The sequence below is a fragment of the Tarenaya hassleriana genome, unplaced genomic scaffold, assembly GCF_000463585.1.
Source record: "Tarenaya hassleriana unplaced genomic scaffold, ASM46358v1 Cleome203, whole genome shotgun sequence".
NCBI classification, from domain to species: Eukaryota; Viridiplantae; Streptophyta; class Magnoliopsida; order Brassicales; family Cleomaceae; genus Tarenaya; species Tarenaya hassleriana.
In genome coordinates this window covers 135,838-155,481 of record NW_010965398.1, presented here as the reverse complement: position 1 = coordinate 155,481, position 19,644 = coordinate 135,838, and the positions used below count along the sequence as shown (strand labels likewise).

Here is a 19,644-nt window from a genome sequence, read left to right as displayed (position 1 = left end):
TTGTAATTTTATTTAAATTTTGTTACTTAAATTGTCCAAGCTTGTAAATATTGATATATGCAATCGGACTTACCGTACTACAAAAAAAAAACAGAAAATTAATAACGGATATTAAAAATAGACCTATTGTGAAAATCTTAGTGGACCTTTAGTATGGCCCAATTACATACTTTCCTTCATTACGAAGGAGTTTTCTATTTTGGCCTATAAATACGTGCATGAACGTTTCATTTTGTAATTCGAGTAACACATACAATAAATCTCCTTTCTTTTACCGTACTCTCTCTCTCCCCTTGTCTCATTGTCTTTCTTTCCCTTTTATTTTCAACACGTATCACCACGAGACTCTACCGACATAGAGATAAAAAAAAAAAATATCATACAAAAGGTAATCTATGATTATTCGTCTCTATTCATCTTCAATTTCATTATATATAGATATTGGGAGGCTCAGCCACCGGTCAATAATGTAAAACTAATTACATATATTTATATTACATTCATATAGACTCCGCAGACTCAGCCACCAGTCAATGATATGAATGTTTATAAATATTTTTGTTATTATCATAATAGTTGGCTATACTACCTAAATATAAATATTATCGTGAAGGATGACTATGTCACTCCATTATATTTTTATCATTCTAATTGTTTATACATATCGTTATTATTTTCATTATTATCTCTATTATTGTTTCTGTGATGGATGGCTATGCCACCTTACCCATTTATTTTATGCAATATGGACGGTATTACCGCCTAATAATATATGGATGATTATATCTAATGTTTCTTTAATTTTTGCTTAAATATATAATCATGGATAACATAAATTTATTGTTTTTCTATTTGATAGATATGTCGAATCTGGTCAACCTTGAAATCGCTGCCCTCGATGCATATGGCAAAAATTATATGACATGGACATTTGACGCCAAAATGCATCTGAAAGCCAAAGAGATTGTCAAAACAATCGATAAAGGGCAGACGACATCTGAAGCTGATAAGGCAAAAGCGATAATATTTATGCGACGTCACCTTGATGATGCGCTAAAAGATGAATATCGCACGAAAGAAAATCCTGCAGATTTATGGGAATCACTCAGAGATCGTTTCGATCATCAGAAATATGTGATCCATCCTAGGGCCAAACATGATTGGCTGAATATGAGATTCCAAGACTTTAAGTCTGTGCGAGAATATAATTCCGCAATGTTTGAAATAATCTCCAGACTAGAATTATGTGGAGAAAAAGTGTCCGACCATGATAAGTTGGAAAAAACCTTATCAACTTTTCATGCTGATAATGTTGTTCTGCAACAACAATATCGGACAAAAGAGTTCACGAAATATAAAGATTTGATTCAAGTCCTCCTGGTTGCAGAACAAAATAATCAACTGTTGATGAAAAACCATCACGCTCGTCCAACTGGGTCCACTCCATTCCCAGAGATAAATGCAATATTTTCAAATTATAATCGTTGGCATGATCCTGGACGTGGACGTGGACGTGGACGTGGACGTGGACGTGGACGTGGTCGAGGCCATGGTCGAGGTCGTGGACGAGGAAGAAACCAAAGCTATCAACCACATGTCCTCCATAATGGAGGCAGTAAGAAGAGGAATTATCATGGAAACGAGCAATATGATACAAACAAAAGGCACAAAGATAATATCTGTTATCGATGCGGTATGAATGATCATTGGTCACAGACCTGTCGTACACCGAAACATCTTGTTGAATTATACCAACAATCACGTAAAGACAAAGGAAAAAATGTGCAGACAAACTTTGTATCTGATGTCCATGATGATAGCATCGGCAAAGAAGAAGATGGAATACATTTGGATATCGCGGATTTTCTTGATCAGCCTGAAGATGGAAAAATGACCAACTGAAGAAAATCGACATGAAATCTATTATCGTTTCTTTATAAGTGTTGCACTTTGTATTTTGTTTTCAAGTATGTTTTATTTTTTTAAAAAAAAGGGTTTGTTGTACGTTTTTCCTCTAGTTTTTTTTGTACTCTAACGTTCAGTTCTTATGTTATGTATTATTTCTTCTTTATCTTTGTTTTCAGGAATATTTCTATCTTTCACATTGATCAATTCGATTTGAGATATGTCAAAATCCAATATCAATGATGGGGATATATGTCTAGCTGATAGTGCTACGACTCATACGATACTTAAAGATGAGAAATATTTCTCTGAGTTGAATATTACTGAATCCAGTGTTAACACAATATCTGGAAATGCGAGAATGATCATGGGCTCAGGAAGAGCTAGTATTATGATGCCTGGAGGCACAAAGATTATGATCAATAACGCATTATTCGCTCCAAAGTCTCAAAGAAACTTATTGAGTTTCAAAGATATTCGCCAAAATAATTTTCATATTGAGACTATAAGCGAAGAAAATCGTGAATACCTTTGTATCACGTCAATGGTTGCTGGAAAGAAGCATATGATGGAAAAATTACCAACATTATCCTCTGGATTATATTTCACAAAAATATACATGATTGAATCATATTCTACAATGAATCCACGGTTTGGAGATGTGTTCAAGATTTGGCATGATCGATTGGGTCACCCTGGTTCAATAATGATGCGGAGAATTGTGGAAAGTTTTAATGGTCATCCATTGAAAAATAAAAAGATTCTTCAATCTCATGAACTCACGTGTACCGCATGTTCTCAAGGAAAATTGATAATACGACCATCATCGGTCAAAATCGGAAATGAATTGTCATCATTTTTAGAACGAATACATGGGGATATTTGTGGACCAATACATCCATCGAGTGGACCATTTCGATACTTTATGGTATTGATAGATGCTCAAGCAGATGGTCACATGTTTGTCTATTATCAACCCGCAATGTTGCATTCGTGAGGTTTCTTGCTCAAATTACCAAACTACGAGCTCAATTCCCTGATTATCCTATTAAGAAAGTGAGGCTTGATAACGCCGGTGAATTCACCTCTCAAGCTTTCAATGACTATTGTATGTCACTCGGAATTGAGATTGAGCATCCTGTTCCACATGTCCATACACAAAATGGTATGGCCGAGTCATTAATTAAGCGACTCCAACTTATTGCTCGACCATTGATGATGAAAACAAAACTTCTGATTTCTGTTTGGGGGCATGCTATTTTACATGTTGAAGCATTGATTCAAATTCGACCGAGTGCATATCATAAATATTCTCCAGTGCAATTGGCAACTGGAAATGAACCAAATATATCTCATCTTAGAGTATTTGGTTATGCGGTATATGTACCAATAGCTCCGCCACAACGTACAAAAATGGGTCCACAACGACGATTGGGTATTTACGTTGGATATAATTCACCCTCAATCATTCGATATCTTGAACCACAAACGGGTGATATGTTTACAGCTCGTTTTGCTGATTGTCATTTTCGTGAGGATGAATTCCCGACGTTAGGGGGAGGAATGATACAAGCCTCGCAAGATTTGATGTGGAAAGCAGAATCATTATCAAATCTTGATCCTCCTACAAAACAATGTGATCTTGAAGTACAAAAGATCATACATTTGCAAAATGTAGCAAATCGATTGCCAGATGGATTCACAGATACAATACGGGTGACAAAATCATATATACCAGCCGCGAATGTACCCGCTCGGATAGAAATACCAAAGGATCAGGGGGAGAAAAGAATTTCAAATGAGTCAATGGCACAGTTAAAACGTGGAAGACCACTCGGTTCTAAAGATAGAAATCCACGAAAAAAAAGAAAATTGAGACTGGTGATAGTCCTCAGATTGATCCAAAAGAACTGAATGAGGGAAAAGATACTGAATATCAAAATAATGAAAATGGTCTTCAGAATACAGAAGATGATGAGATTTCTATCAACTACATCCACAATGGAAAGATGTTGGTAAGAAATGAGATAGATGATAGTGATGAAATATTCTCTTTCTCTGTATCTAAGGAAATCGAAAATGATAGTGAAGATCCAGAGCCAATGTCGGTATCTGAATGTCAAAAGAGACATGATTGGATAAAATGGAAAGGAGCTATGTAAGTAGAATTAGACTCATTAAATAAAAGAAAAGTATTTGGATCCATTATCCAAACCCCTGACGGTGTAAAACCAGTTGGATGCAGATGGGTTTTTGTGCGAAAGAGAAATGAAGATAATGAAATTATGAGATATAAAGCACGTCTTGTCGCACAAGGTTTCTCTCAAAGACCTGGGATAGATTTTGAGGAAACGTATTCTCCAGTCATGGATGCGATTACGTTCAGATATTTGATAAGTTTGACAACTTCCAAGAATTTAGAAATGTATCTCATGGATGTTGTCACAGCATATTTATATGGGTCATTAGAAAATGACATATACATGAAAATTCCTGAAGGATTGAGAATACCGGGGGCATTAAACTCAAAATCCAAGGAAACATATGCAATCAAATTACAACGATCCTTATACGGATTAAAACAATCTGGACGTATGTGGTATAATCGCTTAAGTGAATGTCTGCTGAAAAAGGGATACATTAATAACCCCATTTGCCCATGTGTTTTCATCCAGAAAACAGATAGCGGCTTTGTAATTATAGCGGTGTATGTGGATGATCTAAACATAATTGGGACTCCAACGGAAATTGAAAACGCTCGAAATTATCTCAAAAGAGAATTTGAGATGAAAGATTTTGGACGAACAAAGTTTTGTCTTGGACTACAAATAGAACATCTTCCTAGCGGAATACTTGTTCATCAGTCCAACTATACCAAGAAAATTCTGAAGCGTTTTAACATGAATAAATCAAATCCGTTGAGCACTCCAATGGTTTGTAAATCCCTAAATATTGAAAAAGATCCATTTCGCCCTTGCGAAGATAACGAAGAGGTACTCGGTCCTGAAGTACCTTATATGAGCGCGATAGGGGCATTGTTATATCTTGCTAACTGTACTCGACCAGATATAGCGTTTGCTACTAATCTTTTAGCGAGATATAGTTCGTCTCCAACAAGACGACATTGGACAGGGATCAAACATATCTTTCGTTATTTACAAGGAACGATTGATTTGGGATTATTTTATCCTAAGGATTCGAAACTTGAGTTAATCGGTTTTGCAGATGCAGACTATTTATCTGACCCTTATAAAGCTCGATCGCAGACTGGCTATGTTTTCACAATTGGATGTACTGCAATGTCCTGGCGTTCTCAGAAACAAACGTTGGTTGCAACATCTTCGAACCACGCTGAAGTTATTGCACTTCATGAAGCAAGTAGAGAATGCGTGTGGCTTAGAGCTATAACCCGCCATATACAAGAAGCATGTGGGTTACCGATTAATATCGATCCAACGATATTATTTGAAGATAATGCTGCATGTGTTACCCAAACCAAAGAAGGATACGTAAAAAGTGACAGAACGAAGCATATTCCTCCGAAGTACTTCTCTTACACTCAAGAGCTCGAAAGGAATAAAGAAGTTGACATCCGCTATATCCGATCAAGTGACAATGTAGCTGATCTATTCACAAAGTCACTTCCTACTTCAATATTCAGGAAGCATATTCAGAGTATCGGAATGCGTCGTCTTCGGAGTTTATGAAGAAACACATGCATATTGGTTCAAGGGGAGTTTGTAAGACTGTACTCTTTTTCCTTCGTCATGGTTTTTATCCCATAGAGTTTTTCCATGATAAGATTTTTAACGAGACAGTTCAGAATAATTACTAAAGGTACAAGGGGGAGTATTGTGAAAATCTTAGTAGACCTTTAGTATGGCCCAATTACATACTTTCCTTCATTACGAAGGAGTTTTCTATTTTGGCCTATAAATACATGCATGGTCGTTTCATTTTGTAATTCGAGTAACACATACAATAAATCTCCTTTTTTTTTACCGTACTCTCTCTCTCCCCTTGTCTCATTGTCTTTCTTTCCCTTTTATTTTCAACAAGACCGAAATTTTCGAAATATTTTTTGATATGGATTAAATCCTCGTTCAGAAATTTGGGGTGAAATCGAAAGACTTACAAGACCTTATTTTGTGAAAATAGAAGTACTGAATAGATTAAGGACTTAAGTGTAATATTTAGAACTATTAAGCAAAGGGGGCAACTGGTGAAAGAACCCTTCGTCGCTTTCTCTCCCTCTCCCTCCGCGCGGGCAGGGTTTAGGGTTTAGGACCCACCATCTCCTTCGATCCCTCCGGCGCCGTCACGTCGAACAATTCCTGTGAGCTCTTTCTCTCTCTCTCATCTATCTTATTCCAGCTCGATTTACATATGGTTTTGTTTGCTGGCCATGTCGAGTACGACCAATGGCTTTGTGAGCAGTGTCGATTAAGCGACGCCGGTAAACGGCCTACTGAACCACGATTCTGAGGAGGAAAACTTAATTTTGGTTAGTTTTTAGGCCTCGTTTTGCAGAACCAATGTCGTTTTTTGGAATGCTTGCGAAATTCTGGGTTGGTTGGTGTTTGTCTCTGCTCATTCCGGTCACGTCTCCGGAGACAACCGCCGCCGGGGACGTTGTCGGAGAATTTGCTAAAAAAAGACACTTGTGTTCCGTTATATCTCGGGAATCCCGGATATGAAGTTAGTTTTTCAAGGGCAAAAGTACTTTGTCTTTGGAAAATGTTTGAAAAACGTTGTGAATTCGCTTTAGCTCCAGTTAAGCGAATTGAAATAAATTCATCACTACATAGGGTGTGAATCAGTGGCGAGTGTTTTTTGGAAATTTGGAAATTGGAATCTGTAGGTATTGATGGGAACCCGTAATCTTGGTTTTGTTTCAAGGAGAAGCAGGTCAAGAAGTTGAAGCCGAGGTTTTGTGAGGAAATTGAATAAGACAGGCTGCAATGTCGGAAACAGAGAGGGAATTGCCTTATGTGCCGGATGAGTGGTCTGAGGCTGTGAATTCTATCGCCAACAGTTCCATAATGTCGGCAGTGCCACCTGTAGCCCTGGTCTGTGGCCCGAAAAATAGCGGCAAAAGCACCTTTTCCCGTGTCCTTGTTGAAGTTCTTCTCCAGAGGCATTCACTCTTTTCTCTCTCCCAAATCTTATTACAGCTTTTATGTTCCAAAAAAAAGTTATTGTATTGGGATTTAATTGATTGAGTTAAGCCCTTTCCTGGGGTTAATGCTCTCCAGAAGTTATGGCTTTCTGTCAACATAGTGTGAACATGCAAGGGGATCTGATTCAGTGGTGTTGCTCGCAATGCCTTTGTTTTTGAGCATCCATGCAATGTCCCTTTTCTGAGATGGATTCAGGTTATAAGCAGTGTAAAAATGGTGTGGTTTGCAGTCCACTCAACTCAAATTTGGCACCATTGTCATGGAATCAGTACAGTCTTGTGGTTTCTAGGTTGAAGTATGAAGTTGGTATCTTCTTGGTTTGTTATGTATTCAGATGAAGTCTAATTATCTGTTGGTCGTATGTTTTCAGGTACAAAAAAATAGCTTATCTGGACACGGATGTCGGCCAGCCTGAATTCACTGCCCCTGGTTTTATTTCTCTCACAGTATTGGATAAATCAATTCTAGGTACCTTATAGTGACTTTCGTGGTATTGCATCAAGTTCCTCAATAGATGAAGAACTTCTTCCTGGCCTGAATAAACATGTTCATTCATATAGTGTTTCTTCTGTTACTGAACGAGGATTTTGTTCTTTTTTCTCCGTGTAGACTCAGATATGTCCATTCCATGTGTAAAGACTCCTGACAGGTAGTTTGATTCAAGCTTATATCTTGTCAATTCAGTTGCATTAAAAGCCCTGATGCTAGATTGAGTCATTTAGTTTCTTCTTTACACTCAGATGTTTTTTCTTCGGTGATCTTTCTCCTAAGAGGGATCCGAAAGCATATCTAAGGTATATATTTACCCTATATGATTACTACCAGTTACACTTCTCCCAGTCTAACGAGAGCAAAACTGGGTTGCCGCTCGTTGTTAATACACCAGGCTGGGTAAAAGGTATCTTGCATCTTTTATATTATTTTCTTGTGTGTCTTTCGACATGGATAGATATTGACGATGCAAATTCTCTAATTCTTATGTCATTTTTTTGGTATCTTCAGGTATAGGATATGATATGTTGGTGGACATGCTGAGATATGTTTCTCCCACCCATGTTGTGAAGGTCAACATATCTGCCGAGACCAAGAACCTCCCAGCTGGGTTGTTCTGGTTAGATGGTAACCAGGAGGAGACTATTAATCTAATGGAGATTGGATCAGCTTACCGAGACAGTTTCAATCGATCGTAAGTCCATCACAGCACTTTTCAGTTGTTTCCTTGAAGTTTCTGAAATTGGATGCTCTTAGGCACAATAATCTCACTGTTACACTACCGTAGCTGTGCACCAACAAACAGGTTGTCTAACCATACACAATCTCTTAACATTTGCCCACAATGTGCCATACTTTCAACATTCAGATTGTCTTCCCACATATACAGCTTACACTGTGGGAAGAGAGAAGAAAAGAAAACAAGATTTGAAAAAACATGTTTTGCCTCATCATAACCCAATTGGTTTTATTTTGTATGCCATATATGCACTCTAAACGGTGATTGGACAGCCGTTGGTGACTATCTAGACTTACCCAAAAGTTTCCAATTTGATGAACTATTACGGAAGAAAGTTGAAAATTGGTGGTTGCATTTCGTCAAAGTATAGTTAGTATATCTATAGGTCACTTTTGCAAGTTGGTACAGGATTACTTTGTGTGTGCTCAATGTTCATGTATTTTCTCCCAATTTTTAAGTGTGGCATTTACATTTTTTGTATGATTCTGTTTCAACAGTGTTTTAATACAAAAAGATACCCGTCTCATGCGGGATATGCGGATAATCGCTTACTTCAAACAGTGCATCAGAGATAAGGAAGTCGGCACAATCAAAGAACTCGCCCATGAACTTGCTTCTCATACCCCTTATGAAGTCCCAATCTCGAGCATAAAAATCGAGCATCTTCATTTTCAGGTGAGGTTAAACATATATATTAGAAGATTGTTTCCACAAATAATAGATTCTAATCTTGATTGATTTATTTATTTTTGTCAGATTCCAAGCTCTGAAGTCTTGTATAGTCTGAACGCAACTATTGTCGGCTTGGGCGTTAGTTCTGATGTGTTTGAAGATTTGCCTCCGTGTGTGGGTCTTGGTGAAGTTCTTTTACCTTACAATTCTCCTTTCACCATGCATTTGGCAAAGCCAGTTATTCAACTTAATAAAACAGATGTTATATTTCAACTGAAGATTGATGATCTCTCACGCTCCATAAGGAATATATATATTGTACATTATTTCACATCAGTTTGTCTTGAGAGTCTGACTAATTCTCGTTCCTTTGAGCTCTGTAGGGTTGGTTAGAGGTATTGACATGGAGAAAGGCGTCTTGTATGTTATCACCCCCGTCGCCGAACACATCCTCCAGAAAGTTGATCTTATCCTGCAGGGTTGTATTCAAATACCCACTTGCTTATTAGAGGTATGCATAATTCCTTCCTCTATTTCTCCATAAAACAAGTTCAAGTCCGTCGACAAATTGATTGGTCACGAAAAGGGTTTCGGTTTTCAAACTGCTGTGTTCTTGAGTTTTGTTCAATACACTTACAAATAGCAAATCAGAAACTCATCTGGACCCTGAAAAGAAAACGGGGGAAAGAATCGATATATATATATATGTTAGTTGTAATAGTCTTGTAAAGATATAAGAATTTTAGCTTGTTTGGTGTGTGTTTTGTTGTGAACATTTCAGGTGAGAGAATACAGATCTCCCTACATTTCTACAAATGTCTTGGCCGTAAGCTGATGGACTCAGGGGGCTTCTCTCATTCGTCACTTCGGCTCTGTTTCTTTTGGTTTTTGCCCCATCTTTGTTAGGTTCTCTGATGATCTTTAAACTATTCATGCACGTGTTTATATTCATAACTCATAGGATTTGTTCACATTAAATTGGCAATGAATAGTGATCAGAATTGCATGTTGCACATGGCGGTGCTCCTCCACAAACATTTTATATCATTTTGATCAATAGACGAATGTTGATAAATTTTTTTTTTTTTAAATCTATCTTTTGTCTACTAAATTCTAAACCTTTTTCTTTAGAATGAAGAAAAAAAAAAAAGAGATGAGATAAAAAGGGGGTTTTCACTTTTTCTTTTTTACACATTTCCCAAACGGGAATTCTTTTTTACTATATCCTTGACTTATTGGGAATGCAATAGCGTCGCAAAGTTGTAGCGCATTTTACCACGATGATGCGTTGAAGGATTTGCGAGACTGTTGTAGCGCAAAGGCGTTGTAACATATTTATGAATTAGCGACGACATTTGCCAACATATTATTTTGGTCAATCACGGATTTAACAAGGAAAATGAGATGTGATTTTGCAATCAAGTAACAAATTGGAGCCCATTTACCTTAAACCTAGTTTGTACACGTCTTTGTTTCCTTCTGCTTTGTTACTCGCCACTTGTCTATTTAAACAACGGCCCATCGAAGCAGACGAAAAACATAATAGAAGAACTAGTGAGACATAAACAACGTACCCATACGAAGAAATACTGTAGAGTAAATATTATTTTAAAAAATAATAATTAAAAGTTTTACCGATAAATTTTACAAAATCTTTTTTTTAATAAGATTCTCCCATTTGTAGTTTAGATTTCATAAACTATGGTCTAGATTTTAAAAAAAAAACAAAGTTGCTGTTAATATTTGTATAACTCAACATTAAGGGACCTACTGTATTGTTGCTATTCCCTTTTACAACTCAATTTTAAGGGAAAAAACCCTCAAAATTTCTGAACTTGTAATTTGGTATAATATAAATTCTTGAACTTACAGAGGTGTCTATTAATTCCCGAACTTGGAAAATTGAACATGTTAATAACTGAACTTGTTAATCTGTTCCATAACAGTCCTCACCGTTAATTGGTCAACGAAAAGAGTTGACCTAATCCACGTAGCGTATGACGTGTCAGATCAGTTCAGAAATTTTGTGCCACGTATACAATTTCAGGGTTTTCGAAACACCGGCGATTTCGACGAGTATGAACAGTAAATCCGGTTTAAATCCTCTCTTCCTCTTCAAGATACGGATGCAGGAAAACACAACTGAGTATCAAATCCCTCGCACATTGACCAGATCAAAGACCCAAAAACCCTAATCCGAATTAGGATTGCGAAACAACGAACCCACCACGAAAGATAAACCCTAGCGAGTAAAGCTCCGATTATAGAAATGATCAGACATCAATACCCAGCAACAGATTCAAAGAATCAAAGCCAAAATCAACTACGACTCTACAGCTTCATGCATAATCGAAATCGAAGTTCTTTAGTTGTCAGATCAAATAGTGGAAGACGAAAACGAGGGCATTGAAGAGGGGGAGAAATTGAAAAACGGATACGGAATCGGGTAAAAAAGAGAGGGTGAGATTTAGTTTACCTAATGGAAACTACGGCAGTTGATGTGAGGACTGAATCACCGGTTCGCCATTGATGAACCTTCCCCGAAGAAATTTTCCCTTTTGCGTCGTTACGTTTTTTTTTTTACGGTTTTCGTCGGAGTCCCTCTGTTCCTCTGTAAATCTAAAAAAGAACCCTCCAAATCATAAATCTATATGACGACACAATTCTTCTGATGATCATTACCGAAATAAACACATCACTTTGTTACCATTTACCTTTTTCATGTATCCAATGACGTCATCATTGTCATTTACCAGCTTTTCAGAAAGCCCGGTTTACTGCTCATCCTCGTCGAAATCGTAGGTTTTTTTCGAAAACCTTAAAATTGCATACGTAACACAAAATTTCTAAACTGGCCCGACACGTCACACACCATGTGGACTAGGTCAACCCTTTTCATTGACCAATTAACGGTGAGAACTGTTATGGAACGGATTAAGTTCAGTAATTAACATGTTCAATTTTGCAAGTTCGGGAATTAATAAGAAATTCTAAGTTTAGGAATTTATATTATACCAAATTACAAGTTCAGGAATTTTGAGGGTTTTTTCCCCAATTTTAATTACATTAATAAAAAAAAACTCTAAAAACTTCAATTATTTTCATGATCCATCCGAATCCGAATTTCAAGCTCTAAAAGTTTTGTTTTGCTTAACCGAACAAACCGAAATGGCCACACAACATCACTTACACAGCACGGCAATAAACGAGTCATATGAAAGTTTCGTATCTCAAAACGCGATGAAATCCTCCAGATCACGACGTAGGAAGAAGATATTAACAACGCAATTTAAGGAATCGAGAAAACCGAAGAACGAAGCCAACATTTTTCAGATAATCCAAAAATTACATCGAAAATTTGCAAATCTGTCTCTCTGATAACTCTTCGCCGGACGAACGAAGCCAGTAACTTAAACGAAAAATCTAACAAAGAACCTGATGATGCTCAGAATCCGAGCTTTGTACGGCGCCAGTGCCTGCGTTTCGCGTTGTACCTACACAATACACGAAATCAAATGAGCGATAAGCATTACCGAACGTCACCGCAAAACAAAACAAAAAATTGATAAACAAACAACCTGATGGTGTTGTCAGTACGGAGACGGATCCAGTGAGGAATCGGTCGGTTCTGCCTCATCTTCTTCGCCAGTTTCTTCTTGATCCTGAAGGTCTTGTGCGACGGCTGTTTGATTTTCCACAATTTCCCCGGAAACCAAACGGAAATGTTAAGTTCATCACGAACGCAATACAGCAATATTACATACTCATATGAGGGGGAGAGAGAGAGTATGGCGTACCATTTTGGCCTCCTGATTCTGGTGCCGCCGAGGGAGAGGACAAACGATGAGAAAACCCTAGAAACGGCGGAGAAACCCTAAGAGAGGCGAAAGAGAAGGGATTTTATAAGGTTCACGCAAATTTCGTCATGGGCTTATTCTTATGGGCCTCATAAGCCCAATTCAAGTAACCCTTGGGCCTCTAGGGTTCTGACCATCAAAGTTCAGCAACCCGATATCTATTTTGTGGAATGTACTTGATTTTTTTTTTTTGTGGTTTATTTAATTTTACAAACAAGTATTAGTTGAAAATATTAAAATAAATGATTCTTTTAGCCTATGTATTAATAGTGTTTATGAAATCTTTGTTATTGATGTTTACATTCTCGTACACGAGATATATACAATGTTGCTAAGTGGAAGATATGGAAAGATTACAAATCAATTCAAATCAAAACAAATCTTGCTAAACTTATGCGTATTACTATATGTAATACTATCATGCCCCCGCAAGAGCGGTATCGGGTGTGATGCCGATCTTGGTCCGGAGTAGCTCAAACCGAGAGCGTGGTAAGGGCTTCGTTAGGCTGTCTGCAAGCTGATCAGCGGAGTTGACATGGACAACTCGTAGTTTCTGCGCTTGTACTAGACCTCGAATGAAGTGGTAGTCGATCGCAACGTGCTTCATCCGCGAGTGGAAGACGGGATTGGCCGAGAGATAGGTCGCACCAACATTGTCACAATATATCACTGGCATGTCGGAGAGATGAATGCCAAGTTCCGAGAGGAGAGAGACCAACCATTGGACTTCGGAGGCAGTGGTAGAGACGGATTTATATTCTGTCTCGGTTGATGATTTTGCCGCAAACCTTTGTTTCTTGGAAGACCATGAGATCGGGTTTCGACCAAGATATACAATATGAGCTCCCGTCGACGTGAAATCATCGCGATCACCTCCCCAGTCTGCGTCAGAGAAAGCATGAAGGGATAGAGGAGAAGAGCGAGAGAGGAAGATACCATGGGAGCGAGTTCCGTTAAGATAACGGAGAACACGCTTTAATGCCTGCCAATGCTCAGATGTTGGTCGATGCATGTATTGTGAAAGCTTATTGACGGCGTAGGCAATGTCGGGCCTCGTGAAGAGCAAATATTGCAGGCTGCCAAGGACTTGTCGATATTGTTCTGGTTCATCAAGAGGAGTCCCGGAGTTGATGCGAAGGTCCGCAGTGGAAGGCAGTGGCGTCGGTACGGGTTTTGCTTCCGACATATGGTGTCGAGAGAGGACATCTGAGATGTACCGCTGTTGAGTAAGCAAGACACCGGTGGCTGTTCGAGTGACCTCTACGCCGAGGAAGAAGCTTAGAGGGCCGAGGTCCTTGATGGAGAATCGGCGAGCCAATAATTCAATGAAGTCCTGGACGTGCTTCATGTGGTTTCCGGTGATGATGATATCATCCACGTAAACAAGTACATAGATGATAACATCATTACTTTGAAGTATGAATAAGGATGTGTCGGAGAGGGAGTTGACAAACCCGGATTGGAGAAGAAACCGACACAATTCATTGTACCACGCACGAGGTGCTTGCTTGAGTCCATAGAGTGCTTTGTGAAGCTTACATACGTATGAGGGGCGATCTCGATCAATGAAGCCCGGTGGTTGGGCAAGATAGACATCCTCGTCAAGGGTGCCTTGAAGAAAGGCATTGTTGACGTCGAGTTGGCGAAGAACCCAGCCACGAGAAACCGCAATGCTCAGAACGACGCGAATGGTGGCGTGTTTGATGACCGGGCTGAAAGTATCATTGAAGTCGATACCCGGTCGTTGATGAAATCCCTTAGCAACGAGGCGAGCTTTGTACCTGTCAATAGAACCATCAGAAAGACGTTTAGTACGGAAAACCCACTTGCACCCAACGACATTATATGATGGGTGTGGTGGAACTAGGCTCCATGTTCCATTCCGGAGTAGGGCATTAAATTCGTCAGTCATTGTCGTGCGCCATTTCGGGTCTTTGAGAGCCTGAGACACACACGTCGGTTCCTTATCTCGGGTAGAATCAAGGGTGGTTGTCAAGGTATATTTTGGGTTTGGTTTGGAGATTTGGTTTTTGGAGCGAGTGGTCATGGGATGAGTGTTTAATGGTTGGCGTGGTGGTGATGGGTCGGTTGGTGAGGGATTTTATGGCTCAGGGTCGGATGATAGTGACGGTGGCGAAATAAAGGCGGGAATTAAGGGAGAGTTCGTAGCTAGAGGTGGTGTGGAGGACAAGGCATTATGTGTTGGTGTCGTGGGAGGCAAGTCTTCGTGGGGCGCGGTACTCTGAGGTGTCGGACACAACACGGGAGGCAACACGGGCGACGGTGTGATGGCAGTGGACCGATTTGGAACACGAGACGCATGAGGAGAGTAGGAGACTAGAGAGTCCTCGGATAATGTAGAGGAGCATGGACTTGAAAGAAGACGTTGATAGGGAAAGTCGGATTCGACAAACTCGACATGGCGAGACACAAATAGACGCGATGTGGCAACATGAAGGCAAAGGAAGGCGCTTTGTGTGAGAGAGTAACCGACAAACACACAAGGAGCCGACCGAGGTTCAAGTTTGTGACTTCGGTATGGTCGAAGCCACGGGAAACAAAGACAACCGAAAGTTCTAAGTTTCAAGTAATTAGGTGACGAACCGAAAAGTGTTTCAAAAGGAGATCTATTTTGAAGGACCGGGGTAGGAAGACGGTTTATCAAATATACCGCTGTTGGTAAGGCAAAAGTCCACAAATCTAAAGGTATAGATGACCGAGAAAGAAGTGTAAGACCGGTTTCAACGATGTGTCGGTGTTTACGTTCCGAAACACCGTTGTGTTCCGGAGTATGTGGAGGGGAAGTATGGTGAGAGATACCATGGCTGGAAAGGAAATCTTTGAGACCAATATACTCTCCACCATTATCCGAAAATAAGGTGACAATTTTGGCTTGAAACCTATTTTCTACGAGTATTTTGAACCGCGGGAAAATGGTGGAGACTTGTGATTTGTGACGCATGGGGTAGAACCAAGTGTACCTAGTGAAATGATCCACAAAGATGACATAATATTTGAAGCCATCAAATGAGGTGACGGGAGAAGTCCAAACATCCGAATATAAAAGCTCAAGTGGACGTGATGAAGAAACCGAAGAAGAGGCAAAGGGAAGTTTGTGACTTTTATTAATCAAGCAAGGTTCACAAGAGAAATGACGACTTGAAACACTAGACAGCGAAAGGAAAAAACTAGAAACAACCGAATTAAGAACTTCTCGTGAAGGGTGACCTAGTCTAGAGTGCCACTCGGGAATAGACGTCTTGACACTTGAGAGGACAAGAGGCGAGGGCTTATTTGAACATGAAGGGGAAAGTGGGACAGTCGGCCATTCATACACACCGTTGTTAAGTTGCCCGGTTACCAGTGTTGCCCCCGTTGTGAGATCCTTCACCTGAAAGAAACGAGAAAAGAATTCCACAGAGACATTGTTAGAATGACATAATTGGTGTATGGAAATCAGATTTTTCTGTATTGAGGGAACAAATAGAATGTTATGAAGGTGAATGGGGCGATGGGATGAGGGAAGAGAAGAGGAACCGGTGTGTGTGATGGCAAGACCCGAGCCATCGCCAATGATAACCTCATCCCCACCGTGATAAGGAGAGTGTAGAGACATGTTCGCCAAGTCGGATGTCACATGGTGTGAGGCTCCGGAATCCAAGAGCCACGAAGAGGCAGGCGATGGGGAGACAGCGGCGGCATGAGCTGTAGGTTGCCATGCGGGGCGGTCGTGTGGTGACGACCGAGAAACGGAGGACGACAGCATGTGGCATGTCCGAGCACTATGGCCTTGCACTCCACATAGTTGGTATTTGCCTAGGTAAGGCCGAGGCGGTGGACGAGAGGGCTGATCCTGAGACTGATCTCGAGGATGAGAAGTGTGCTGTTTCGGCCAACGAGGTGCTGAGTATGGCCGACCATGCGAATAGCGGTTGGTTGAGCGAGAGCCGTAGTTAGCGGCATTAGCGGTGATCGGGATCTCCGAGATAGATGTTGTTGCAAGGTCCACGTCATGTGTAAGGAGTTTCTCATGAAGCTCGACAAAAGAGATGGTTGTGTCCCGAGCATTGACAGCATCCTTGATTGGTTTGTACTCGTCGCCAAGTCCTCCAAGGATAAGATCGATGAGATCCTCGGGATCGAGAGGTTTCCCGAGAAGAGCTAGTTCGTCGGCTTTAACTTTGTAAAAATTCATGTAGTCATTCACGGATTTGGATCCCTTGGTGAAACGACGGAGCTGCTCCTTGAGTTGTTTGATGTCAAGTGTGGCCCAAGCAGAGGCTGCCGTTGTCGCTGTCGCAACAAGAGCCTGACACGGCGTGGAGATTGAGCCAAGAAGGGCTGAGAAGACCAGACGATCTTGACGGAACCACGGTGTATAAGCCGGATTCGGAGTAACAACATTGTCGACAATGAAGGTAGCCGAAGGTGCATTGTCGGGATCAAGGAAGGCATCCAAATTATAGCCTTGAAGGAGGGCGCGAAGTTGAATGCTCCACGTAAGATAGTTGGAGGCATTGAGTTTTGATACGTTTGTCACGTTGACATTGATCAACTCAGACACGGCGACATCGAATCCATGTGGATTTGCGGTGGGAATGTCACCATGTACATCGGTGACATTGGCACGAGGAGCAGTGGTATTCGCCGGAATAGAGGTAGGGAGACCACTGGAACTTGCAGGAGTGTCGGGAGAGGTCATGGCCGACGATCGAGACAGCGGCGGCGGCTTGGGTAATCGAAAATTTTAGGGTTGCGGGGGTAATCGAGTCTTTCGATGTTATGGCTCTAATACCATAATAGTGTTTATAAAATCTTTGTTATTGATGTTTATATTCTCGTACACGAGATATATACAATGTTGCTAAGTGGAAGATATGGAAAGATTACAAATCAATTCAAATCAAAACAAATCTTGCTAAACTTATGCGTATTACTATATGTAATACTATCATGTATTAGCGTGTAGTTTCACTTCCACCTCGATTTGGTACTTAATTAAATTTAATATGATATAAAAATCATCGGATATAATTTTTTAATAATTCAGAAATAATTGAAACGGGCGTTTATTTAGGAAAATAATATTTTGAATAAAATTAAATTCAAATATAACATGTGCCTGATTAAAATTTGATATAGAAGTCAATATTTTTTTCCCTTCAAAAAAATCAATTGATAAGCGGAAAAAACAGCCAAACCGAGATAAAACCTGAATACGAAATGTCTGGAGCTTCAAATTCCAAACAGAATGAATATTCAATTAAACACCAATAAACGCATGCGTCTACTAACAACTTGCACTCGAAACACTATTTTCCTCATTTAGCTCGAGAATTTTTTATATATATTTTTTGAGAAGAAAGAAAAAACAGAATTAGTTTCTAGGCAATCTAAAACCCAAAATTTATTCCGTAATAAATAATTTCCAGAATTACAGAATACAAAAATGAAACGAAAATAAAAATAAAAACGGTTCGGGTTATAGCAAACCGTGGAGTAAACCGGAAGGTCAACCCAGGTGGAGCTAATTTAATACTTCCTGTTATCTATAGAAACTATATATGATCATAAAATGTGGCTATTTGAAATCGAATTTTTATTTTTTAATTTAAAAAGTTTATATCCATTTAATTTTATTTTAATTTCTATTTGAAAAAGGGGATACACGTTGTAACCTTCTAAGAAACGACATATATATTTACTGTATCAATGACAGAGACTGCGTACTATGATTATAGTTATATGGAAAGAAAAAAAATATGAATTCCTCGATTCCATTTTAGTTAACCGAACCAAAATCACCACTCTAATAGCGTTCACCACAAACGTGCGTTGCGTTGCGTTGCGTTGGTGGAAAACGCGATGACAAACGCAGACCAACAAAGACAGACGCCACGTAGCTTAACGTGTGGGGCCCAAGATATTTGACTATTTACTTGAGCTTTTCCTTTTACCCAACATATATGGGCCTACTTTCAAATAATGTTGGTCCATTATGAACTTCATCTTCAAAAATAATGTCTTAAATTTTTTTTTTAATAGTAGGAGGGCTTTTTCCTTAATTGGACATAAACCCTTCCCTAGAGAAAATAACTTTATTTCATAACATGAGAAACTGCATCATGAATATCTCGTGATGGAGATCTAGAAAATTAATTAGTTAGAAAATAATATATATGCATATATTTTGAAAATTTAGGCATATAAACTCCAATAAATATAATCATTTAGGTTTAACTCATCCTGCATATTGGAAATCTTATTAAACAACATATGTTTTGTAATTTTTACATCGATTTTCGTAATTATAATTCTCCGTATTAAAAGTTTTCATTTAATGTTGGTTTAAGTTTTTAATTAACAAGATGATGATGATGGAGGACATTATTCAAAATATTTTTTTCCTGCTAAAACTATTTCTTTCCATACCCTCCTCTAGATATGATCATGTGAACAGAATAATTGTATGGTCACATTATGGTCACATTGATGATAACGTTCCATTCACTATAATCATACTTTACATATTACACTAATTATTTGGTAAAATTATCAAAATTTTAATGTTATGACCAATATGATCATTAGTTATTCGGATAATATGATCATATCGAAGATCCGGGAGAAATAGTTTTAGCTTTTTGCCTGATGATGGATCTCGGGCTATAATAACGGAGCCTTGGAGAAAGCCGTGGAGTTCCGTCCGATGAACAGATGGACATTCATCAATCGCCACGTCATACATGGGACCCACATAATTCTCCCACGTATATATAAATACACGTACGAATATTTA

The 19,644-nt window shown here is 39.2% G+C and overlaps 3 protein-coding genes and 1 long non-coding RNA gene across 5 annotated transcripts; 2 read left to right on the top strand and 2 right to left on the bottom strand.

Annotated features, from left to right (window-relative positions):
- Positions 1–260: 260 nt before the first annotated feature.
- On the top strand, positions 261–2,071 carry LOC104814122. The gene is made up of 2 exons (XM_010542003.1): positions 261–388; positions 860–2,071. The coding sequence occupies exon 2, from the start codon at positions 862–864 to the stop codon at positions 1,900–1,902; it is 1,041 nt and encodes a 346-aa protein (XP_010540305.1). The 5' UTR covers positions 261–388; positions 860–861; the 3' UTR covers positions 1,903–2,071.
- Positions 2,072–6,140: 4,069 nt separating this feature from the next.
- On the top strand, positions 6,141–10,001 carry LOC104814121 (polynucleotide 5'-hydroxyl-kinase NOL9-like). 2 transcript variants are annotated; one of them, XM_010542001.2, is made up of 10 exons: positions 6,141–6,241; positions 6,805–7,042; positions 7,456–7,553; positions 7,695–7,734; positions 7,826–7,983; positions 8,088–8,271; positions 8,814–8,991; positions 9,073–9,172; positions 9,372–9,499; positions 9,770–10,001. In XM_010542001.2, the coding sequence occupies exons 2-10, from the start codon at positions 6,867–6,869 to the stop codon at positions 9,821–9,823; spliced, it is 1,116 nt and encodes a 371-aa protein (XP_010540303.1). In that variant the 5' UTR covers positions 6,141–6,241; positions 6,805–6,866; the 3' UTR covers positions 9,824–10,001. The 2 variants fall into 2 exon arrangements, with proteins under 2 accessions (XP_010540303.1, XP_010540304.1); XM_010542002.2 differs by having other exon boundaries at positions 6,145–6,241; positions 6,814–7,042.
- Positions 10,002–10,845: 844 nt separating this feature from the next.
- Positions 10,846–11,829, bottom strand: LOC104814120. The gene is made up of 2 exons (XR_771858.1): positions 11,703–11,829; positions 10,846–11,607 (listed from the first exon to the last, which is right to left on the bottom strand). It is a non-coding gene; the product is annotated as an uncharacterized LOC104814120 (long non-coding RNA).
- A 361-nt stretch (positions 11,830–12,190) lies between these two features.
- Positions 12,191–12,863, bottom strand: LOC104814119 (60S ribosomal protein L39). Its single transcript, XM_010542000.1, has 3 exons — positions 12,786–12,863; positions 12,567–12,670; positions 12,191–12,482 (listed from the first exon to the last, which is right to left on the bottom strand). The coding sequence occupies exons 1-3, from the start codon at positions 12,786–12,788 to the stop codon at positions 12,434–12,436; spliced, it is 156 nt and encodes a 51-aa protein (XP_010540302.1). The 5' UTR covers positions 12,789–12,863; the 3' UTR covers positions 12,191–12,433.
- Between the last annotated feature and the right edge of the window lie 6,781 nt (positions 12,864–19,644).